This window comes from Pongo abelii, chromosome 8 (genome assembly GCF_028885655.2).
Source record: "Pongo abelii isolate AG06213 chromosome 8, NHGRI_mPonAbe1-v2.0_pri, whole genome shotgun sequence".
NCBI classification, from domain to species: Eukaryota; Metazoa; Chordata; class Mammalia; order Primates; family Hominidae; genus Pongo; species Pongo abelii.
In genome coordinates, this window is record NC_071993.2 from 111,370,187 (window position 1) to 111,388,512 (window position 18,326).

Here is an 18,326-nt window from a genome sequence, read left to right on the forward strand (position 1 = left end):
TCTTAAGGATATATATATCTCTTTGTCCCCTTCTCATATTTCTTTCTTTCTTTACTGTCCAACACACACACTCACACACACACACACACACACACTCATTCTCACAAACAAAAAGCTCCCTTATGTGCATTCTATTTGTAGGGTATTGAGAAATAATATCAAAGGCTGGGGAAGATGTCATGAAACTGACATTTTCGTCTACTTCTAAAGTGAGTATACATTGTTCCAAGTTTATCTTTTTGACCCAGAATTTTCGTTTTTAAGAAAAAACTGAATCTAATGAAAAATAAGAAATGGAGAGATTTATATGAAAGAATATTTTTTAAATACATAATTTATAATAATGAGAACTAGGAATCAGCCCCCCCAAAGGTTAAATAAATCATGTTACATTTATTTGACATAGTATTATGTAGCTGTTAAAATCATGTGTTTGCAAATTATTTTTAAAGATGGGAACATGTTTCTAATATGAATCTGAGAAAGACAATGCAAAATTATTTGTAGAGTTTGTCTCCAGTTTTGTCTGTGTGTATACAAAAAGGACTGGAGACATACCTAATTTGGCTCCTCCAATATCTCTAAAGAATATTAGAAATTGGGAGGTGGACTGGGACTTGGCATGTCACTGTGTTTCCAGCTGTAGATTTGAAAGTGGATCTGCCACCACCGTAGGATAGTAAGAGTTGGGCAAAGGTAAACCCCTTCATCTTAGTGGCATTGTTCTTAGGTTGTGGTAAATCCTGTCTTGCTCAAGAATGAATAAAGAAAACAGCAGCCTAATGGAGCCTATGGGAAAACATGCCTGAGAACCAAAGAAAGAGAATGGCTTCTAGAAGCCCCACGGTAAAGGTCTGGCTTTGAAAATGCTTCTATGGCAAGAACTTTAGGTTGAACCCTTTGAAATTGCCTTTTTGTGGTAAATAAGAAACAATTGACTATCAGCGATTTCATAAGGTTCTTAACCTAATAGAAGAAAATGCAGAGAAAAGGTTTGGCTTCCTTCAAAGAGTGTAAGTACGTAAAACCTGGTGCCAAGTTTCCCCTTGTGGGAGGAACAGTCTTTGTTTAGCAAAATACCTTGATATTTGCCTTGGTTTGAAAGGTGAGGCTCCATGAACCAGAGTGAAACAGTCATGTGAGAAAAGTAACAGGAAGTGGGAAAGGAGGAGTGGGTGGTGAGCAGGAAATGGGGAGTAGATGGGGAAGAATGGGAGAGGAGGGCACACAATGTCAGCATCAAGGCAGTAGGCTGGGCGCTGCTGGAATTGAGGAGTTCCCTGAGACAGGAATGATGGAGGAATTGCAGAAATCAGTGACGTCCAATATTTGATTTTAAGTTCCTCAAACCTCTGGTGGCAAATCTGCTACATCAACCCTGCATTGTGATTGCACTTTGCGGGCACAGGCATGGGGTGGTGAGGATGTGAGATGACACATCCCAGAAAAAGGACAGTATGTGCAAGAGACAAGATGCACCTGAGAATCTAGAATGCTATGGCAACAGCAAACCAGAGCCACAGCAAGTAGAAGAAATGCAATTCCTCCAAGAATTCTTGGAGATATTAGAGGGTTTGGGGGCTTCCCAGCACACAGAATGGAAAGTCTAGACCTGTTGTTGTTGTAAAGGACAAGGTGACCCCAGTAGAATACAGGACTGTCACCTGAGTTATAAATCCAACATGGCGTTACTGCTAGGAAAAAGCAAAGATGAAATAAAAAGGAAGAGTTGGACAAAATAAGAATCAATTTGTATAAAAACTAAAAAAAAAAAAAAAAAAAGAAGAAAAAAAGGCAGATTTAAAATCCACACCAAAGTTAGTAAAGAACAGAATTGATTGTTGTGGAAAATGGAATCAGGCCAGGTGTGGTGGCTCATACCTGTAATCTTAGCACTTTGGGAGGCTGAGGCAGGAGGATCCCTTGAGGCCAGGAGTTCAAGACCAGCCTGGGCAACATGGGAGACCTGGTCTCTACAAAAATTATCATAGAGAAGATAAGAGAGAAGAGGGCAGAGAATAGAAACCAGCCTACAGAGAGTTGGTTTCTGATTATGGAAATGAGCCCCTAGTCAAGCATGTAGTGGGAAAATATTTTCTGGAGATGAAGAAAGACCTGTACAGGCTGACCATGTTCCAGGCAAAATCAGTGACAGGAGACTCTCCATAGACTTGCCCTAGAGGAAAGTCCTTTTGTGTGTGTGTTTCATCTACAATAATGAAGAAAAATTCTCTGTGAGAATTTAGGCAAGAAGAAAAAGCGGATAGATGCCTAGTTACCCTTTTTTGTTTTAATAGGAAAATGAGTGGAAGGAACCATATTAACATATTAATAGTGGTTATTTTTGGGTGATAAGGATACAAATTGTTTTAATTTGTTCCTTTTTTGCTTTTTTTTTTTTTTTTTTCAGCTAGTCTAAAATGGATGGGCTGGGCTTGGTGGCTCATGCCTGTAATCCCAGCACTTTGGGAGGCCGAGGTGGGTGGATCACCTGAGGTCAGGAGTTCAAGTCCAGCCTAGCCAACATGGTGAAACCCCGTTTCTACTAAAAATACAAAAATTAGCTGGGTGTGGTGGTGGGCACCTGTAATACCAGCTACTTGGGAGACTGAGGCAGGCAAATCACTTGAACCTGGGAGGTGAGGTTGCACTGAGCTGAGATAGCGCCATTGCACTCCAGCCTGGGTGACAAGAGTGAAACACCATCTCAAAAAATAAATAAATAAATAAATAAAAATAAGAAAAAGTAAAATGGATATGTATTACTTTAGTATCCTGATTTAAAATATAAATAAACACTATTAATAACCTTGTCTTTCCTTCAGGGACCAAATAAAATTCCACTTCTCCCAAGAAGCTTTATTAAAAGTGATCTCTAATTCCTCTGTACTTGGCTCCCCTCCGGCAGTTGAGGAGGCCCATGTGCACGTAACTGTTATTTGCGTATGTCTGCCTCATTCTACACATTGGCTTCTTGGGGGCAAGTCTTCTTCAATTTTGAGTTCTTCATATTGCTTATTTACTAAATAAATACTCAAATATTTTTTGAACTAAGAATGAATGGAAAGCATAATTGGACATCTGAGTTAACTAGTCAGAGGCTCACTTTTAAGTATCTGTGTCAAGTTATTTTCTAATAATATATTTACTTATGACTATGGGTCTGCCCTTCCTTTAAATTCACGTGAAACATGTTACCACAATGGATGATTTTATCTGAATTATCATTGGCATTTTTAGCTGTGAGTGACTTCCAGGCCTGGTCTCTTCTTCCTTCTGAGCTGCAAAACAGCATCAACATTTGCCTTCTTGTTCTTTCTTGCTTAGAGAAAGAAAAGTGAACTTGAAGATGCTGAACTCCTACATTATATTGTATTCATTTAGCTTGGCATTTGCCAGTGAGAAAGAAGATCCCCTTTTGTGCCTGAACTGGATGGCTCAGAATCCCAAACCTTTTCCTATGTGTTTGTCTCCGTCAAGACTTGCAATAATAATAGTGCATGATAAATAGCCACAGCATCTCAGTGGAACACAAAAACAAGCACTTATTTCTCATTCACACACCTGCAGTTGACAGAGGTTCAGCTGACCTAACCTGGGCTTGCCTGGACTTGGCTCTGGGATGTGGGTTGGGCTCAGTTCTGGACCACATGTTTCTTATCCTCCACATGCATGTTCTTCTCATGGGGGAAGGAAGGAGAACAAGAGACAAAGCCACGCATACAGGCACATTTCGTGTCTCTCTACTTGTCTAATATTCTGACCTCCCATTGGCTATAGCGAGTCACATGGCCAAGGCTAACATCAACAGCAAGGGAAATGCACTTCTCTCTTTAGGTTGTGGGACAAGGGGAGAGCGTGAACATTTGTTAAACCGTAAGATAATCTACCCCACGATTACAGCAGTTTTTATCCTCATGATTTTCCTTTGCTGCACTCTAATTTTCACTATTCAGATAAATTGAGAGGCATGAGAAATGGCATGGTAAGTTGTGATCTACCATATTTCCTGCTTTCTGAACTTTTACATATTCTAGATAAAACCACTCCTAGTAAATTATTAAATCTGCTGAACATTTTTCACATGATGCACTTGCCTCATTTTAGGATCTCCCTCTTTTTTCATTTCAAATATTAAACTTCTGGCAGTCACCTCCCAGACATTTTATATGCCAAAAAACATTCTTTTGAACAAATCCCTAACGACAAATTTCCTAGCTCTTTGCTCATTTGCCTATAACACTGTCAAGCAAAGCTTTTCAGGACAGAGGTTCCAGGAAATGAATAATAATGTGCTTTCAGGGACTTGATGCAAGCAAAGAAACCAAAAACTGATTAAAGAAATATTGTCCACTAGATAGATATCTTCATAATGAAATAAATCTCCTGTTTCGTTGATGTTAATTTGAATTTTATACAGAGCCTGTGTAATTGGGTAGAATCCTGGAGAGAGGAATCAAGGGAACACAAATTCTAAGCTTTTTCTATCATAATAAAAGAAGCACGCTTCATATCATTACTTTTCCTGCAGAACAGGATTTGATTCGGAGGAAAATCAAATTAACTTTTTAAAGTACTAGTATTATGTAACGTGATATAGTGTAAACTATCATAATAATTTGTTAACATTTATTAAATGATTAAATTACTATATGCTAAGTACTTATATGCTGGCACAGACGTATATTCTCTCACTTAAATCCTCATAATAGCCCTGTGAGATAGATATTATTATATCCCCCATTCATAATATAATATGTTATACAAATAAATCAAAGCCATAGATATGCCTCTCTAAATTCAAGATAGAGGGTAAAATAACAAGGCAAGAAAAACAGGGAAGACTCAATATTTCACAAGCCAGGGCGCGTAGTTGTTTTCTATTATTGCAGAGTGAGTTTTTCAGTTTCATTATGAAGGCAAAAGCATTGTCAGCATTCAAACCATTGACATCAAGTCAGGAAAACTTATTTGAGAAGTTTATTGTACTGATATTTCATCAAATGTACATTAAGGGGTTCCAAATGCAATCACCTACTTTCTAATCCCACCTTGGTCTATGTGATGTTTTGGCTATGCTGCAGTTTTCCTGTATGCATTATTGATTTCTATCTCACTCTTATTTCTATTGGCAGGTTGTTTTAACAGCAAAAGAAAAGGTAGGAGTAGGTTATAAACTGAGGCTGTACTTTTGTCACGCACTGTAAGCATTTTCTGGACTCCCCTGAAGCCTGGGAGTGCCAGGAGCACCAATTCTCTGGCTGTAATAAAACTTTCTATATTTGGATGTGATATATCTCATGAGTTGGTTTGAGGTATCTCAAAGTGTATATTAATTAAGCTCCAGCCTCACAGCGGGCAGCCTGTGTCTCTGATATACCACTTCTAACGGGGGCAGCTTGCTGACAAGAGGTTTGGCTACTACTTAACACCCATATACTTTATGAATTGTCGGGATCTGAACTTCTGCATGACTTTGGCCTGAATGATTTCCATAAAAATAAACCGAGTCCCAACACTTAGAAATACATTGCTTGTAAATTGTCTTTTCCGCTTGTTTCAATATTTGTTAATTCCTTTTATCTTCTTGGTGTCCTGATGGGTTCTTATCACTCCAGCTTCAAGAATCCAGAAGCAAGTTTGTGACTTTTGTGCACGTTGTCTGCAGAAAGACAGACCATGCTAGTTGGATGCTCAAAAAAGAAATGCCCCTGGCTACCTCCTTTCTCTGTGGCATTATTCTGCCTGTGCAAAGAATTATTCCTGTTCTAACATCTCTGAAAGTGACTGAACAAACAATTTTTTTCCTTTCTCTAACGTGCTGCTTGATATTCTGAATGCTGATGATGCTGTTCAAAGTATTTTCAATCTATTAAGCATTAACCTTTCAGTCTTAGATTCTCCCATAACACTTGGTGCATATCTCAGTTTACTGGTTATATCCGTTCCTTGATTATCCATTCTATGGTGAAGTCACTCCCTACAAGTGAACTTGAGGGTAGGGAATGTGTCTTATTCTTCTTTCTATCATGCGTGCTTTTACAGTGCCTGCCATAGGTAGGTCCTCAGTACCTGTTCATGGAGTGAATGAATAAATGGGGGAGTGAATGAATGAGTGAACAGAAATGTACTCTGTTCACTTTATGAAACCAACAGAAACCTTGAGATTAAAAAAGAACTAAAAAGAAAGATATAGGCCTAGCTCACTTGGGAAAATGCATGCAGAATCCTAAATGAAATTCCAGCAAACCAAATTCAACAGTACATTAAAAGAATCATCCAGTATGACCAAAGAGGGTTCATCCTGAAGCTGCAAGGATAGCTTTCTATTAAGAAAGCTATTGCTGGTGGTGTGGAAATGTAAAGTGTTACAGCCATTTTGGAAAGCAATCTAGCAATATCTATTAAAGTTGAAAATATATATGTCTTTTGAGCCAGCTATTCCACTCCTGGGAATCCATCCCACAGAAATAAAAGCACAAGTGCGTGAGAATACACATACAAAAATGTTTCCTGTAGCATGGTTCAGAGTGGCAAAAAAGTGGAAACAAAGTTAATGCCCATCAGTGGAGAAGAATTAAATTATGATGGCACACCCACGCTATGGGATATTATGCAACCTTTAAAGAGAATGAATTTGAGTGATGATTTCTACAAGGTATTATTCGATGATAAAAAGGAAAGTGCATAAGAGTAATTATAAGATCCCATTTGGCTAAAAAGTAAAAACAAACCCCAAAAAGCAAAACAGAAAACAAACAAATCTGTGTAGTTGTCTATTTACTCATTGAATAACTTTGTAAATATTACTTATTTTGATCTGTTTCCTTCTCTGTAAAATTGGGTGCAATAATAGTACATATCTTAGAGGATTTTTGAGAGATTAAAGGAGCTAATATATATAAAATATCAGGTACATAGAAAGTAACCGATGAATATTAGCTATTATTATTAGGTTGTAGACCTGAATAGAATATGCAGAATCCAATGAAAAATATGGAAGTATACGTAGTAGATTGTTAACCTAGTTTTGTTTCGTGTAGAAGAGGGGCTGATGTTGAAGGGAGAAAGAAAGTTCAAGTAAATAAGGAAAATAAATGTATATTTCACATTTATGAATTTATTTTAAGTTATGGCACATGGAACTATATATAAAGAACTTAAAATATTTTTAAAAGGAAAAATCTGTTATTAGGTTTATCAAATCAGTTGACCCAATAAGAAAGAATAGTACAAAATTATATACATTGAAAGACATTTACTAAAATTCAATCCCATCCCTCCTTAAGCACCTGTAAAAAAATTTTGAAAGGTGCTTATTTAAATATATAAAGGATAAATGTTTAAAATCATAGCCATCATTAACTCTGATAGGGAAAGAATAGAACCGGACTTCTCATTTATGTATTTTCTGGGATGGTAGTTCTGCAAGTGGAAAAAATGGATTCTTGTAAGTGCAATAATTCGGGAACATGTTGCTCACAAGTAGCCCATACCTGAGTCATGGTGAATATCAGGATGGCAGAAGTCTAAGAGGTCCTTTTCCACCTTTCGTTCTAGGTAAACTGTCACTTCCTCAGAGACGTGGGCCCAGAGACATAGCCCTGTTTCTTCATATGTGTCCCCTTTTCCTCCATGCTCTGTCACATTGCTCTGTGTCCTCCCATTACAACCATTAATTAAGGGAACACCAAGAAACACAGCGAAATTTTCTTAAGAATTTTCTCCTTATGTGCTCTAGCTGTTATTTACACTGTAGTTTCCTTGATTTAATCAGATTTCTTCGTGAAAATTTTTCTTCTTAAGGACTTTTTAAAGAAGTTTACCTTTAAAAAAGCAACTTGTGTGAACATTGCAGCAGAGCGTCATGATGACGTCATTGCTACTGTGTGCATGGCTTGTTGAGAGGTATTGACTCATGGTGGAATTTCAGGTGTTGGTTTTTCATACTTGCAAAAATGAGGCAGTAGTTCTTCCATCCCATCTTTCCTGGAAGTATTTTGTGCACAATAGAATGCATTTTTACGGAGTGGCTTTTCAGTTCCCCTGATGGAGTGAGTTTGACATTGGCAAGATAACGTTATGATTGCTATCAAAGTTCGAAGACCATTTTTCTTTCTTGTGGTTAACTTTATAAGCAGCCAGTGTGGCCAAACAGCTAGGTTATCTCTTATCTTTCTTAGTGCTTTGTGTTAAGCTCTGTTTAAGCCTGCGACTATTTTTTTCCCCTTTTTTGGGGGTAGGGTGGTCAGGAGAGGTTTTCAGAATTGAAAGAATTTCTTCTCTTTTTTTTTCTTTCTTGTGATCACAAAATAACTGTGTTAAGCTTTATACTTGAGCAGAACTCTAGTATAGATAAAATGTGTGTTTGCCCCTAATCAGTTGGGCTGAATTTCTGTGTTGTACTGCAGTGATTACAGCCAGTGTCAGATTTTCTGATTACTGGCGTCTCTACCAGCCACCCTTAGATAAAAAACTCCATTTGTCCTGAACCAATAAGCACAGATGGGCTATTTAACCACATTCATATACTTCTTTCTCCTCCAGGTCCTTATGAACATGGAAGACATAAAAGTTCGTGAAACGCAGATTTTTGACTACAGGAAAAAAATAGCTGAATCAGAAATTAAATTAAAACAGCAACAGAACCTATATGAAGCTGTGAGATCAGATAGGAATCTGTATAGCAAAAATCTGGTTGAGGCTCAGGTAAATAATATATTTATGTCCTTACATTTTGATTTATTCTCACCCTGCATTTAAAACAGTTTCTGTTATCCTAATGGCAGAATTTAGAATAGATTAAAAAAAAAACTCGTGAAATTCACCTGAAAAGATCAATTTACGCAAAACTATCAGGTTATTTGAAATGGAAATGACACATCTTAATAGGATGTGGGCTCATGGTCCTACTTTTAATTATTATGTAGAATTACTATTCTCGTCTTTCTACTTTTTTTTTTTTTTGAGATGGAGTCTCGCTCTGTCACCCAGCTGGAGTGCAGTGACGCGATCTCGGCTCACTGCGACCTCTGCCTCCTGGGTTCAAGTGATTCTCCTGCCTCAGTCTCCTGAGTAGCTGGGATTACAGGCCCATGCCACCATGCCTGGCTAATTTTTGTATTCTCAGTAGAGACAGGGTTTTCACCATGTTGACCAGGCTGGTCTCGAACTCCTGACCTCAAGTGATCCACCTGCCTTGGCCTCCCAAAGTGCTGGGATTACAGGCATAAGCCACTGTGCCCAACTCTCTTTCTAATTTTTAAAACTGCTAATAGCTACCATGACTCAGAGGGCAGCAGCATACTCTTGAATTCCAGAGCTTCACTTCAAAATCTTTTAGTTATATGTTTGTTGTGCTTCCAATTCCTTTCGTGAAAGGAGGAATAAGGTGTGTGTGTGTGATGTTCCTTATGCATATTTTGTGTGTATTTCATGAGAACATTTTGAGAGTTAATACTGTAAAGTACTTTGAGGTCGATGGGCACTAGAGACAAAGGAATAGCCTAGTTGTAATTGATCAAGAGACCATCGTTTTGAGAGAGCGTCCCTTAAATCTCTGAAATATATATTGAACTTCCACAGGGACGATGATGTCTAATTCACTTTCAAACATTTCTCCTTTCATTTTGTTAGGATGAAATAACAGAAATGAAGAGAAAGTTAAAGATTATGACTCATCAGGTAGATCAGCTGAAAGAAGAAATCTCTGCCAAAGAGTCCGCACTTGTGAAGCTGCACCTGGAACAGCAGCGAATAGAAAAGGAAAAGGAAACATTGAAGGTACTGACCTCATAGTAAAAGCAAAGGACTAACAATTCATCAGCCCACTCAGGCAGCCTTCAGTCTCACTGAAGGCAGCAAGGGGCAGGGAGAACAACCATGCCTGCCTGTGGTCACAGTTGCTAGTTACCCAAACCAAGCACACAAGGCACCAGGAGGATGAGCTTTACCATCTCTAGGTCAGGGCTCCTTACAGGTGGTGCTGCTAGGTAGAATGGGGGAAGGGAGCAGTGGAGATGCACACACACCCCCTTCATTTATGCAGGCTATCATACATCAGTGGGAGAGAACCTAGCAGGTCGGCAGTGCCAAGAAGTCCTTGAATTTACAAGCTCGCTACAATCCCTCTGCATTTACAACCAAGTACAACCATTGTGCTCACACCCAACCCTCCCAAACTCCTCCCTGGGCCTTCTATAAGGTGATGCTTTGTACCTCTGTTTTTTACTTTGTGTGCATGTGACGTTTCTATCTGCAGTCTTATCAACTGGGTGTTAAAGCTCTGTTCTCACTTGGTTTACCCTTGACCAGGTTGTAGTTCATTTTACCTCTGCGGGTCTAAGAACTTTGCAGCTGCTCTTCCAGGGATCATCTCTGTCTTCATATATCTTACTAAGACGTACCCTTTAAAATCTACTAATTTAGGATATTCTATGTCTACTAACTTAAGGACCCTTTCCAAGAATACAAAGCAAATAATTATGCCATTTTAAATCCTCTAACCAAATATGTTTTACTGTACACACCACTAAACCTAATGTATTTTTCTTTTTCCTATCCAGTCCAATAGATTTCCCTTCCAATCCATTTGACCAAGGATTAAAAAAGGAACTTCTAAGAAAATAATGCCACTTTTGTTATGAAAACATATGTGCAGAATACTCATGGGTGCTTAAGAGCCACTTGCAGAAACTGTTTACAACAAATTAGAGACTGGGTACCTTGCTTTCTGCACATATTAGTTTTCGAAGATAGTCACTGTCTTGAAAATTTATATCTAGCGTTGGGCAGGTTCAATGCCATATTTTCTAGATTATAAGATGCCATAGATTGAAATAGGCACTCTCAATTTAATAATGAGTTTTGTCAAGTTAATTATAGGTTTTCATGGAAATAGAATTACTACATTAAATTAACGTAAAGCTCATTTCATTTGAGAAAGATTAAACTGTAACAAAAGTGCATGTATAAAAAAGATATTGTAACTGATATATTTACCTGTCTCAGACATTCATCTCCCCCACTCTAGCTTATGATAGAAAAAGAATAGAAGATTCTGCATTTTTTATATATAAAGAAATATACATATATTTTCTAAAACTGGAAAATGTTCTGCATCTTTGCCCTTATACTCCTCGTTCGAAACCAGAGTTTTATAGAAAACAGTTTGTTCCACTGTGAAGCTTGTAGTGGGATAGGGCTTATTTATTGCTGAATGAATCGGAAGAAACTTATTTTAAACATTGCTTCATCCATGAGCGGTATGGATCATGTTAGCAAGGCTCAATGTAATCCATTTGGTGCATCATCTCTTTCTCTTTAAAGGATGGTGTTGGGTCTCATCTCTTACTTTCCCTAGTAATGCTCTATTCAAAAGATTAATTATTACTCCATACTGGGATCCAAGTTGGAACTAATGTTGTTCTACAAAATCCTGCTTTAGAACAACTGTCCTATACAAAATATCAATTATTCCTAATTCCTCAGAGTTTGACTTTAGCTAATATTTGTTTCATTTATGGCCTCTGCCATCAGGTGTCTACATAAAGCTCCAAAGAAGCATCATAATACAATAAAATACAGGGCAATAAAGTCCTGTATCATTTGGACCTGGGCCAGCAGATTTGGCAGCTGGTGAACATGAAGGATGATTAAAAGGCTTCTGCTCCAGAGACTGCTCCAAATGGAGAATCCCAGGTCTGGATGGCTTTGGGTCATTGATTATAGGAAGATGATTGCTTTGGACTTACTGTTGAACTGGGATGCCCTTTCTCCCTGCATTTCCAATGAAGGCAAGAATGAGGAGCAGAGAGAGAGGCCTGCCTGATTTATTATTTGAGGCTATCCAAGGATGACTTGCAATGGTGCTCCGACTGGATAATTTTGGCCTATCATTAAGCCCGTTTGACATTCTCTAGAAAAATATGACAGCTCAAAAGTTGAGTTTTAGCCTCTTGACTTTTTTAGCCTAAGAATGAATCACATTTCACACAGGTCCCTGGATTTCATGCATCTGAAGTCTGCCAACCAAAACCCTGAGGGAAAGGGCAGATTTTCTAGTAGCTTTACTCCAAGAGACATTTATCTTATTATTGCGAGTTGTACGAAGCTACACGGGTACATAATCCCTCCCGGAGGGGCAAGCCCTTGCCTGCTAGGTAGTCTGTGAGATACCCTTGGACAGGACAATTCAATTTACGACTTTTCCAAGCCGATAGGCAAATGACTGTCTTTAGTAGGTCATCCTCATCTTCATTCATCCCCTTCAGCAGACAAATCTTGTCCTTCCATGTTTCTTTTACTTTTTCTGTTGCTACCAGTCTCCACTGATGCCTGAGGATCCTGTACACTGTCAGCACATTATGGTTGTGACAGGATGTCAATAGTTCTCTGTAGATGTTGCTGTGTCTGCATTCATCTGCGCATTGTGTCCCAGGCTTGTTTCATCAGCACTGAAGGAACCATCTCATTTGGAGTGTCTGCCTTCCAGTCCTAACAAGCCCCTGATTCTATCTTGTCTCTTTCCAATCATCCTACATGTATCTGAGAGCACTTTGATTCTTGGTGAATAATTCAGCAGCAAATTATCTGTGTCCAGAGCTCAGCACCACATTAGGGCCTGGCTTCAGGGCACCATATTCTTTTACTCAGTGGACTCTGTAGCCTGCCATAGATAGGGAGCTGTTATCCATGAGAGAGAGAGAGAGAGAGAGAGAGAGAGAGAGAGAAAGAGAAAGAGAGACAGAGCCTAATTATTCTCATGGCTAGAAGACTTCAGTGGTACTATTTGTTTTGCTAGATTTAAACAGATGATTTCTATGAAACTCGGTTTGAGATCATGTATGAATGGGAGAAATTCTACAAGTATGACTCCTGAGATATGATTTATGCCCATAGCCAAATCTGGTTACAGATAATCCATAATGCCTTTTGCAAAATTGTATAATTGTGGAAGCAGTGAGTAAAGGCTGTGTCTCGCCATCTCATTACAACTTTATACCACCAGTAACACTTGGATAGGTGCAGAAACCTCAGGTCCCACCTAGGGCGTTGCTTGATGAGCTTTTGAATGCATAGTGGTTGTTGCCATCCTTCCTGGGTGAGATGGCTCAGATTTATAACTGCTAAATGCATTAGACCCAAGATATTTTGTTGATATTAACATTTTCTGCCAATGTCTAATGCCACATTTTGTTTGCAGCCCATAAATTTATGACATAAGGAGACCACTCAGAATTTTGATATATTATTTTGATATATTGTATTGTATTGGCAATGCCAAATACACGAGTGGTCTTACATTTCAGACAGATACTTTTACACACTGTTGATTGCATTTTAATATAACAGGGGTTTCATTTTGTTCTGCTGATTGATTCTGATCAGCTCTTGGCACTTAAGAACAGGGAAGTGAATGTTGCACATCTGGGAAAATAAAAGTTTTATTAAAGAAAGCATGAGCCAAATAGGTATTTTATTGCTGTCTTTGCTGTCACCTTAAATGATTATAGAAACAGAAAGGCTGGTTCTTTGCTCTGTTTCCTAACAGACAATCCCCGCAAGTGGTAAATACTAGATGAGATCTTTTCTCAATAAGTATTTCCTTTTGCTTATCCCTAGACCAAAACATATTTCATGAATGAACAAACAAAACGTCATAAAAGAAACCCTTGGTTTTATAGTACCTGGTTGCATTCAGTTTGTGACATTACACATCTGTTACGAGGTACACAGTATCTTTTACTGTTTGGATAAGTCTGAGATGTAGAATTAATGACTTTTGGTTTTCATGGGGCAGAGACAGACCGTAACTAAAGTTGGGTTGGTTCAAAGGCACTTAAAAGTATGAGGTTTCCATCATCTTGGTGTCATTTTTTGGTAGGTGGAGGTCCAAATACTGACTTGAAGGAAAAAATTATTACTCTTTTACTGACATTTGCCAACTTGCAAGCCATTGACAAGTTGAAACCTTAATATTATCATGTCATCTCCGTTGTGATTCCAGCATGGGAGAAAGCAGAGCTCTTCCTCCTCATTTGCTTCTTCTTGTTCTGACCTGGTCTGTGATATCCGTCATCCATCCCAGTTGGGCATGGAACCTCTCAAAGGCATATTCTTCTTTCCTGTAACGTATGTAACTTTGGTTCCCCCACTGCATGCCCTATATAGTGCATGGCACACAAGGCCTTTCCCTGTCTGGCTTAGCTGTTTGTGAGCCTTACCTCCAGCTATTCCCTACCTAACTCTCTAATTCAGCCATATTGGCTGTTTCACTGTCTGGTGAACACACCAGGTACTTTACAGTTTGCACGCCTTTGTTCCCACAGGCCTGACTATTGAATGCCCTGCTCTAACACATAACCTTCCATGTTGGCAGTATCTGTCAACTGCCAGTGACCTTACTGGTTCTTCCCTCTAAACCCCAGGCAGAAATATAAACTCCTTTATGTGTACACGCATGTCCTTTTCACATAGTTAGATAGCATTTTCACACTTGTTGGTTATTCATCATCTTCAATGGATGGCGAATCCCTCAAGTCTTGCTTATCTTCTATATTTAATTTGGAACTCTTGGGTGGTAACAGTAGAAGGAGCACAGGCTTTGGAATCAAAAGATCTGGGTTGGAATCTCAATCTGCTATTTAATAGCTCCATGACCTTGGGCAAGTTATTTGCTTTTGTCTCTGTAATTGCATTAAACGGAGATAGGAGTAGCTACGCAAATGCCTAGTATCACGCCTGGGATATGGTAGGTCACAAACAAACTTGTGGAATAGAAGTGAATGTGCGCTTTGATGAGACAAAAATTGTCCTGCTGAAACTTAACAGTCCATAGCACCCTTTCTCCATAATTCCTATGATTTTCATATAAACTTAGGGGCCAGATTCAGGTCTGAGCTCTCTGAGAAAGCATCCCTGCTACCCCCAGTCTAATGATGACTTTTCTTTGACCTCCCATAATATCAATTCACTGTCTGTGTGATAATCAAGACGCTGAAAAATTATTGCCTAGACTTCTTAATATTTGCAGAATATTTGTCTATCTTATCCTCTCATCTGGGTTGGAAGTGCCATAGAAGTAGGATCTATATATCTTTTTATAAATGACATCCCTTCTGTTTCATCAGGATGTTTTACAAGATAGACAGTTATTATCTTTGACTAGTTTAATTTTGCTTACAAAAGGCTTTACCTTTGCAGTTCATGTGCTGGTGGTGTTAGGGCCATTACAGGAGCTGGTACACACAGAGGCTTCCCCTGTCCTCACCCCGACATCCTGCTCTGCACTATTCTTTGTGAATTCTCCTGGTGTTTAGCTGGTAAGAGATAAAGTGCTGCTGAATACCAATAAAGCCCCTGCTACACATATATAGAAAAATGATAGAAATCCCTCAAGGGCACAACTCAGAATAAACGTGATGACTGTAATGTGCATTGCTATTTCTTTATGAGTGTGTGTGTGGTGTGTGTGTGTGTGTGTGTGTTGTAAGCTTGTTTTGCTTGTGAGAGAAATCAAATTGTGTTAAATGAAACATCAGAGGAAAGAGTAAGAAGCACAACTGTACATCTGAATCCGGGCCCTGTCGTCCTGGTTTGTGCTGTAACGAATTGAAATTTGCCTGTATCTTCCACTCTTTGTCAGGCTGAGCTGCAGAAGCTGAGACAACAAGCCCTGGAGACCAAACACTTTATTGAAAAGCAAGAAGCTGAAGAGAGAAAACTCCTGCGAATAATTGCCGAGGCTGACGGGGAGAGGTTGAGACAGAGGAAGGAATTAGACCAGGTAGAGCACCTCCTTGTCGGACTTGCAGACCTTGTCAACAGACACGAGTATTTAATTCCACCCTTCGAAACTTCCTTCCTCTCTAAGCTCTGCCAACCAGCCCTATTGGAAGAACAGCAGCAGAGACCCATCTTGTGTTGATTAATTATGAAATATTCACTCCTTTATTTGACTTATGAGCACTTCCCATGCCTTAGTCACTCCTCTAGGCACTAGGGACACGTTGGCCCCAAGACAATAAGGTTCATCCTCAAGGAGCTTGCATTCTAGTATAAAACAGTTGCTCACATATAATTGCAATTAATAATTACATGATTTGATCTTGACTGGGTGTTCACATGTGTGTGTAAGATATGCCTCCCTCAAACCTTATCACAATGTCGGCACATTACCCATCCAACATGAAAAAAATAAAAAACAATTTGGGAGATAGAAACCCAAATGCATAATTTGGGGGTTAGAAATTTAACTGCTCTGAGGGACCTGGCAGAGAGAAGTTGGCCAGTGCAAGACAGAAGGAAGTAGTGGAACTTGGCAAGAGCTAGCCCACCATGAAGTCATTCAGATTTGAACATTTATAAATATAATGGGTTTGGAAATAAACAAAACAATACACACATGGGCTACAGATTATTAGATGGTTGGACTATTATTATTTTTGAGACAGAGTCTCTCTCTGTCACCCAGGCTAGAGTGTGGTGGCACCATCTCGGCTCACTACAACCTTCTCCTCCCAGGCTCCAGTGATCCTCCCACCTCAGCCTCCCAAGTAGCTGGGACTACAGACATGTGCCACTGCGCCTGGCTAATTTTTATATTTTTAGTAGAGATGGGGTTTCACCATGTTGGCCAGGCTGGTTGAAAACTCCTGGCCTCAAGTGATCTGCCCGTCTTGGCCTCCCAAAGTGCTGGGATTACATGCATGAGCCACTGTACCCAGCCTTGGACTATTATTATTAATATTATTAAGAATTATCTGTTGTATGGTGTTTTCAAAAACTCTAACGGGAGGGGTCCAGTGTTGATTGTCTAGCCAGCTCTTTCCGGTGCCCAGCCCATGTGGTGCCCAGTACATGCGGGCGTTTGATAGATACTCATTGAATGAATGGTGCTGCCACAATGAAAAGCTAAGGCTTCTCCTTCCCTGGTGACTATGCCCCTCCCTACCTTCCTAGGTCATCAGTGAGAGAGATATCCTGGGGTCTCAGCTTGTTCGGCGCAATGACGAGTTAGCTTTGCTCTATGAGAAGATCAAGATCCAACAGTCTGTGCTGAATAAAGGGGAGAGCCAGTACAACCAGAGGTTGGAGGACATGAGAATTCTCAGACTTGAGATCAAGAAGCTTCGCCGGGAAAAGGGGATTCTTGCCAGGAGTGTGGCTAATGTTGAAGAACTCAGGTAATAGATAATAGAACTCAGGGCTGAGGGCGCAGTGCAACGTGGGGAGCTCCTAAAATCACTTCGTAGTCATGCTTGTTGCTCATTGAAGGTCTTTATCGAGTTGTACAAAATGAAGTTTACAGGATGAAATTATTAACGAATAATAAGAGCAGCTTTTCCATAACATCTCCATTGTGCCCATGCTGTGTCACAAAAATGAACCAGCTTCCTTTCGGGAGGGTATGGGCAAGTGCAAAAAGGTTTTTAAAAAACCGTATTCTGGATTTTACAAAATAATTTTCAAGGAAATTAGTTACAATTCAGAAATTTTTTCCCCCAATGAGCTTTCTTGAATTTCTTTAATAAGTCAGTATGCAAGAGAGGGAGCATCAATATTGAAATTTAATCTGGTAACATTTGCACATCTTTTTCTTGGAATTATATACAGGAAGAAAAGAGGTGGAAAATATAATTTTATCACTACTTGAAAACTTTGTTTCCTTAGAAGGCGGCCAAATTTTATATCTCACTTTTGATTTATCTTCTGCAGCTTTCACTTTAGCTTAGTGCGCCTTCTTCTTTCTTTAAATCTTGCATTACACAAGATCTACTTTCCCTTTGGGAAAACGTCACCATGTTTTATATAGGCAATTGCAGGAAACCAAATAAGAGTTCTGGTATTTTCTCAGTAGCTATCCTTATTCCCCACAGACTTGTAGATGAACAGTATCCTTGACCATCTTGGAATAAGGGCATGGTTTGGATCTGCTTCTCAAATCAATTGGGTTAGAAGATAGTTTGGATATTTAATTGCAATGAATATATTCAGGAATAGCGAGGTTGCCACTATCAAGGATAGATCAATACTTTTTCTTTTTTTTTTCTTTTGGAGTTGCTTGTATTTCAGATGATGAAAGTAGTACAAATTCATTGTAGGAAATATGAGAAATGCAGAAAAAATATAAAGAAGGGATTAGAAAATCACTCATAACTTTACTACCCAGAGATACCACCACTGACATTTTGGAGACAAATGGATTCATTCTAAGTAGCTATTGAATAGTCTCCAAACCATCACTAAACTTGTCAGCCATGAGTTATTTTCATTACATACACAAAGGACCAAATTTTATCCATTCCCATTCAGTATTGCTAGTT

At 39.0% G+C, this 18,326-nt stretch overlaps 1 protein-coding gene and 1 pseudogene across 1 annotated transcript in view; both read left to right on the top strand.

Moving 5' to 3' along the window:
* Positions 1–18,326, top strand: part of CFAP58 (cilia and flagella associated protein 58) — a 104,020-nt gene that overhangs the window by 33,230 nt on the left and 52,464 nt on the right. Inside the window, exons 10-13 of the mRNA XM_002821133.6 lie at positions 8,548–8,709; positions 9,637–9,783; positions 15,647–15,787; positions 16,963–17,186. Of these exons, the coding sequence (XP_002821179.2) occupies positions 8,548–8,709; positions 9,637–9,783; positions 15,647–15,787; positions 16,963–17,186 (674 nt within the window). The remainder of the gene's footprint in view (positions 1–8,547; positions 8,710–9,636; positions 9,784–15,646; positions 15,788–16,962; positions 17,187–18,326) is intronic.
* LOC112135356 (small nucleolar RNA U13) lies at positions 16,076–16,189 on the top strand (annotated as a pseudogene).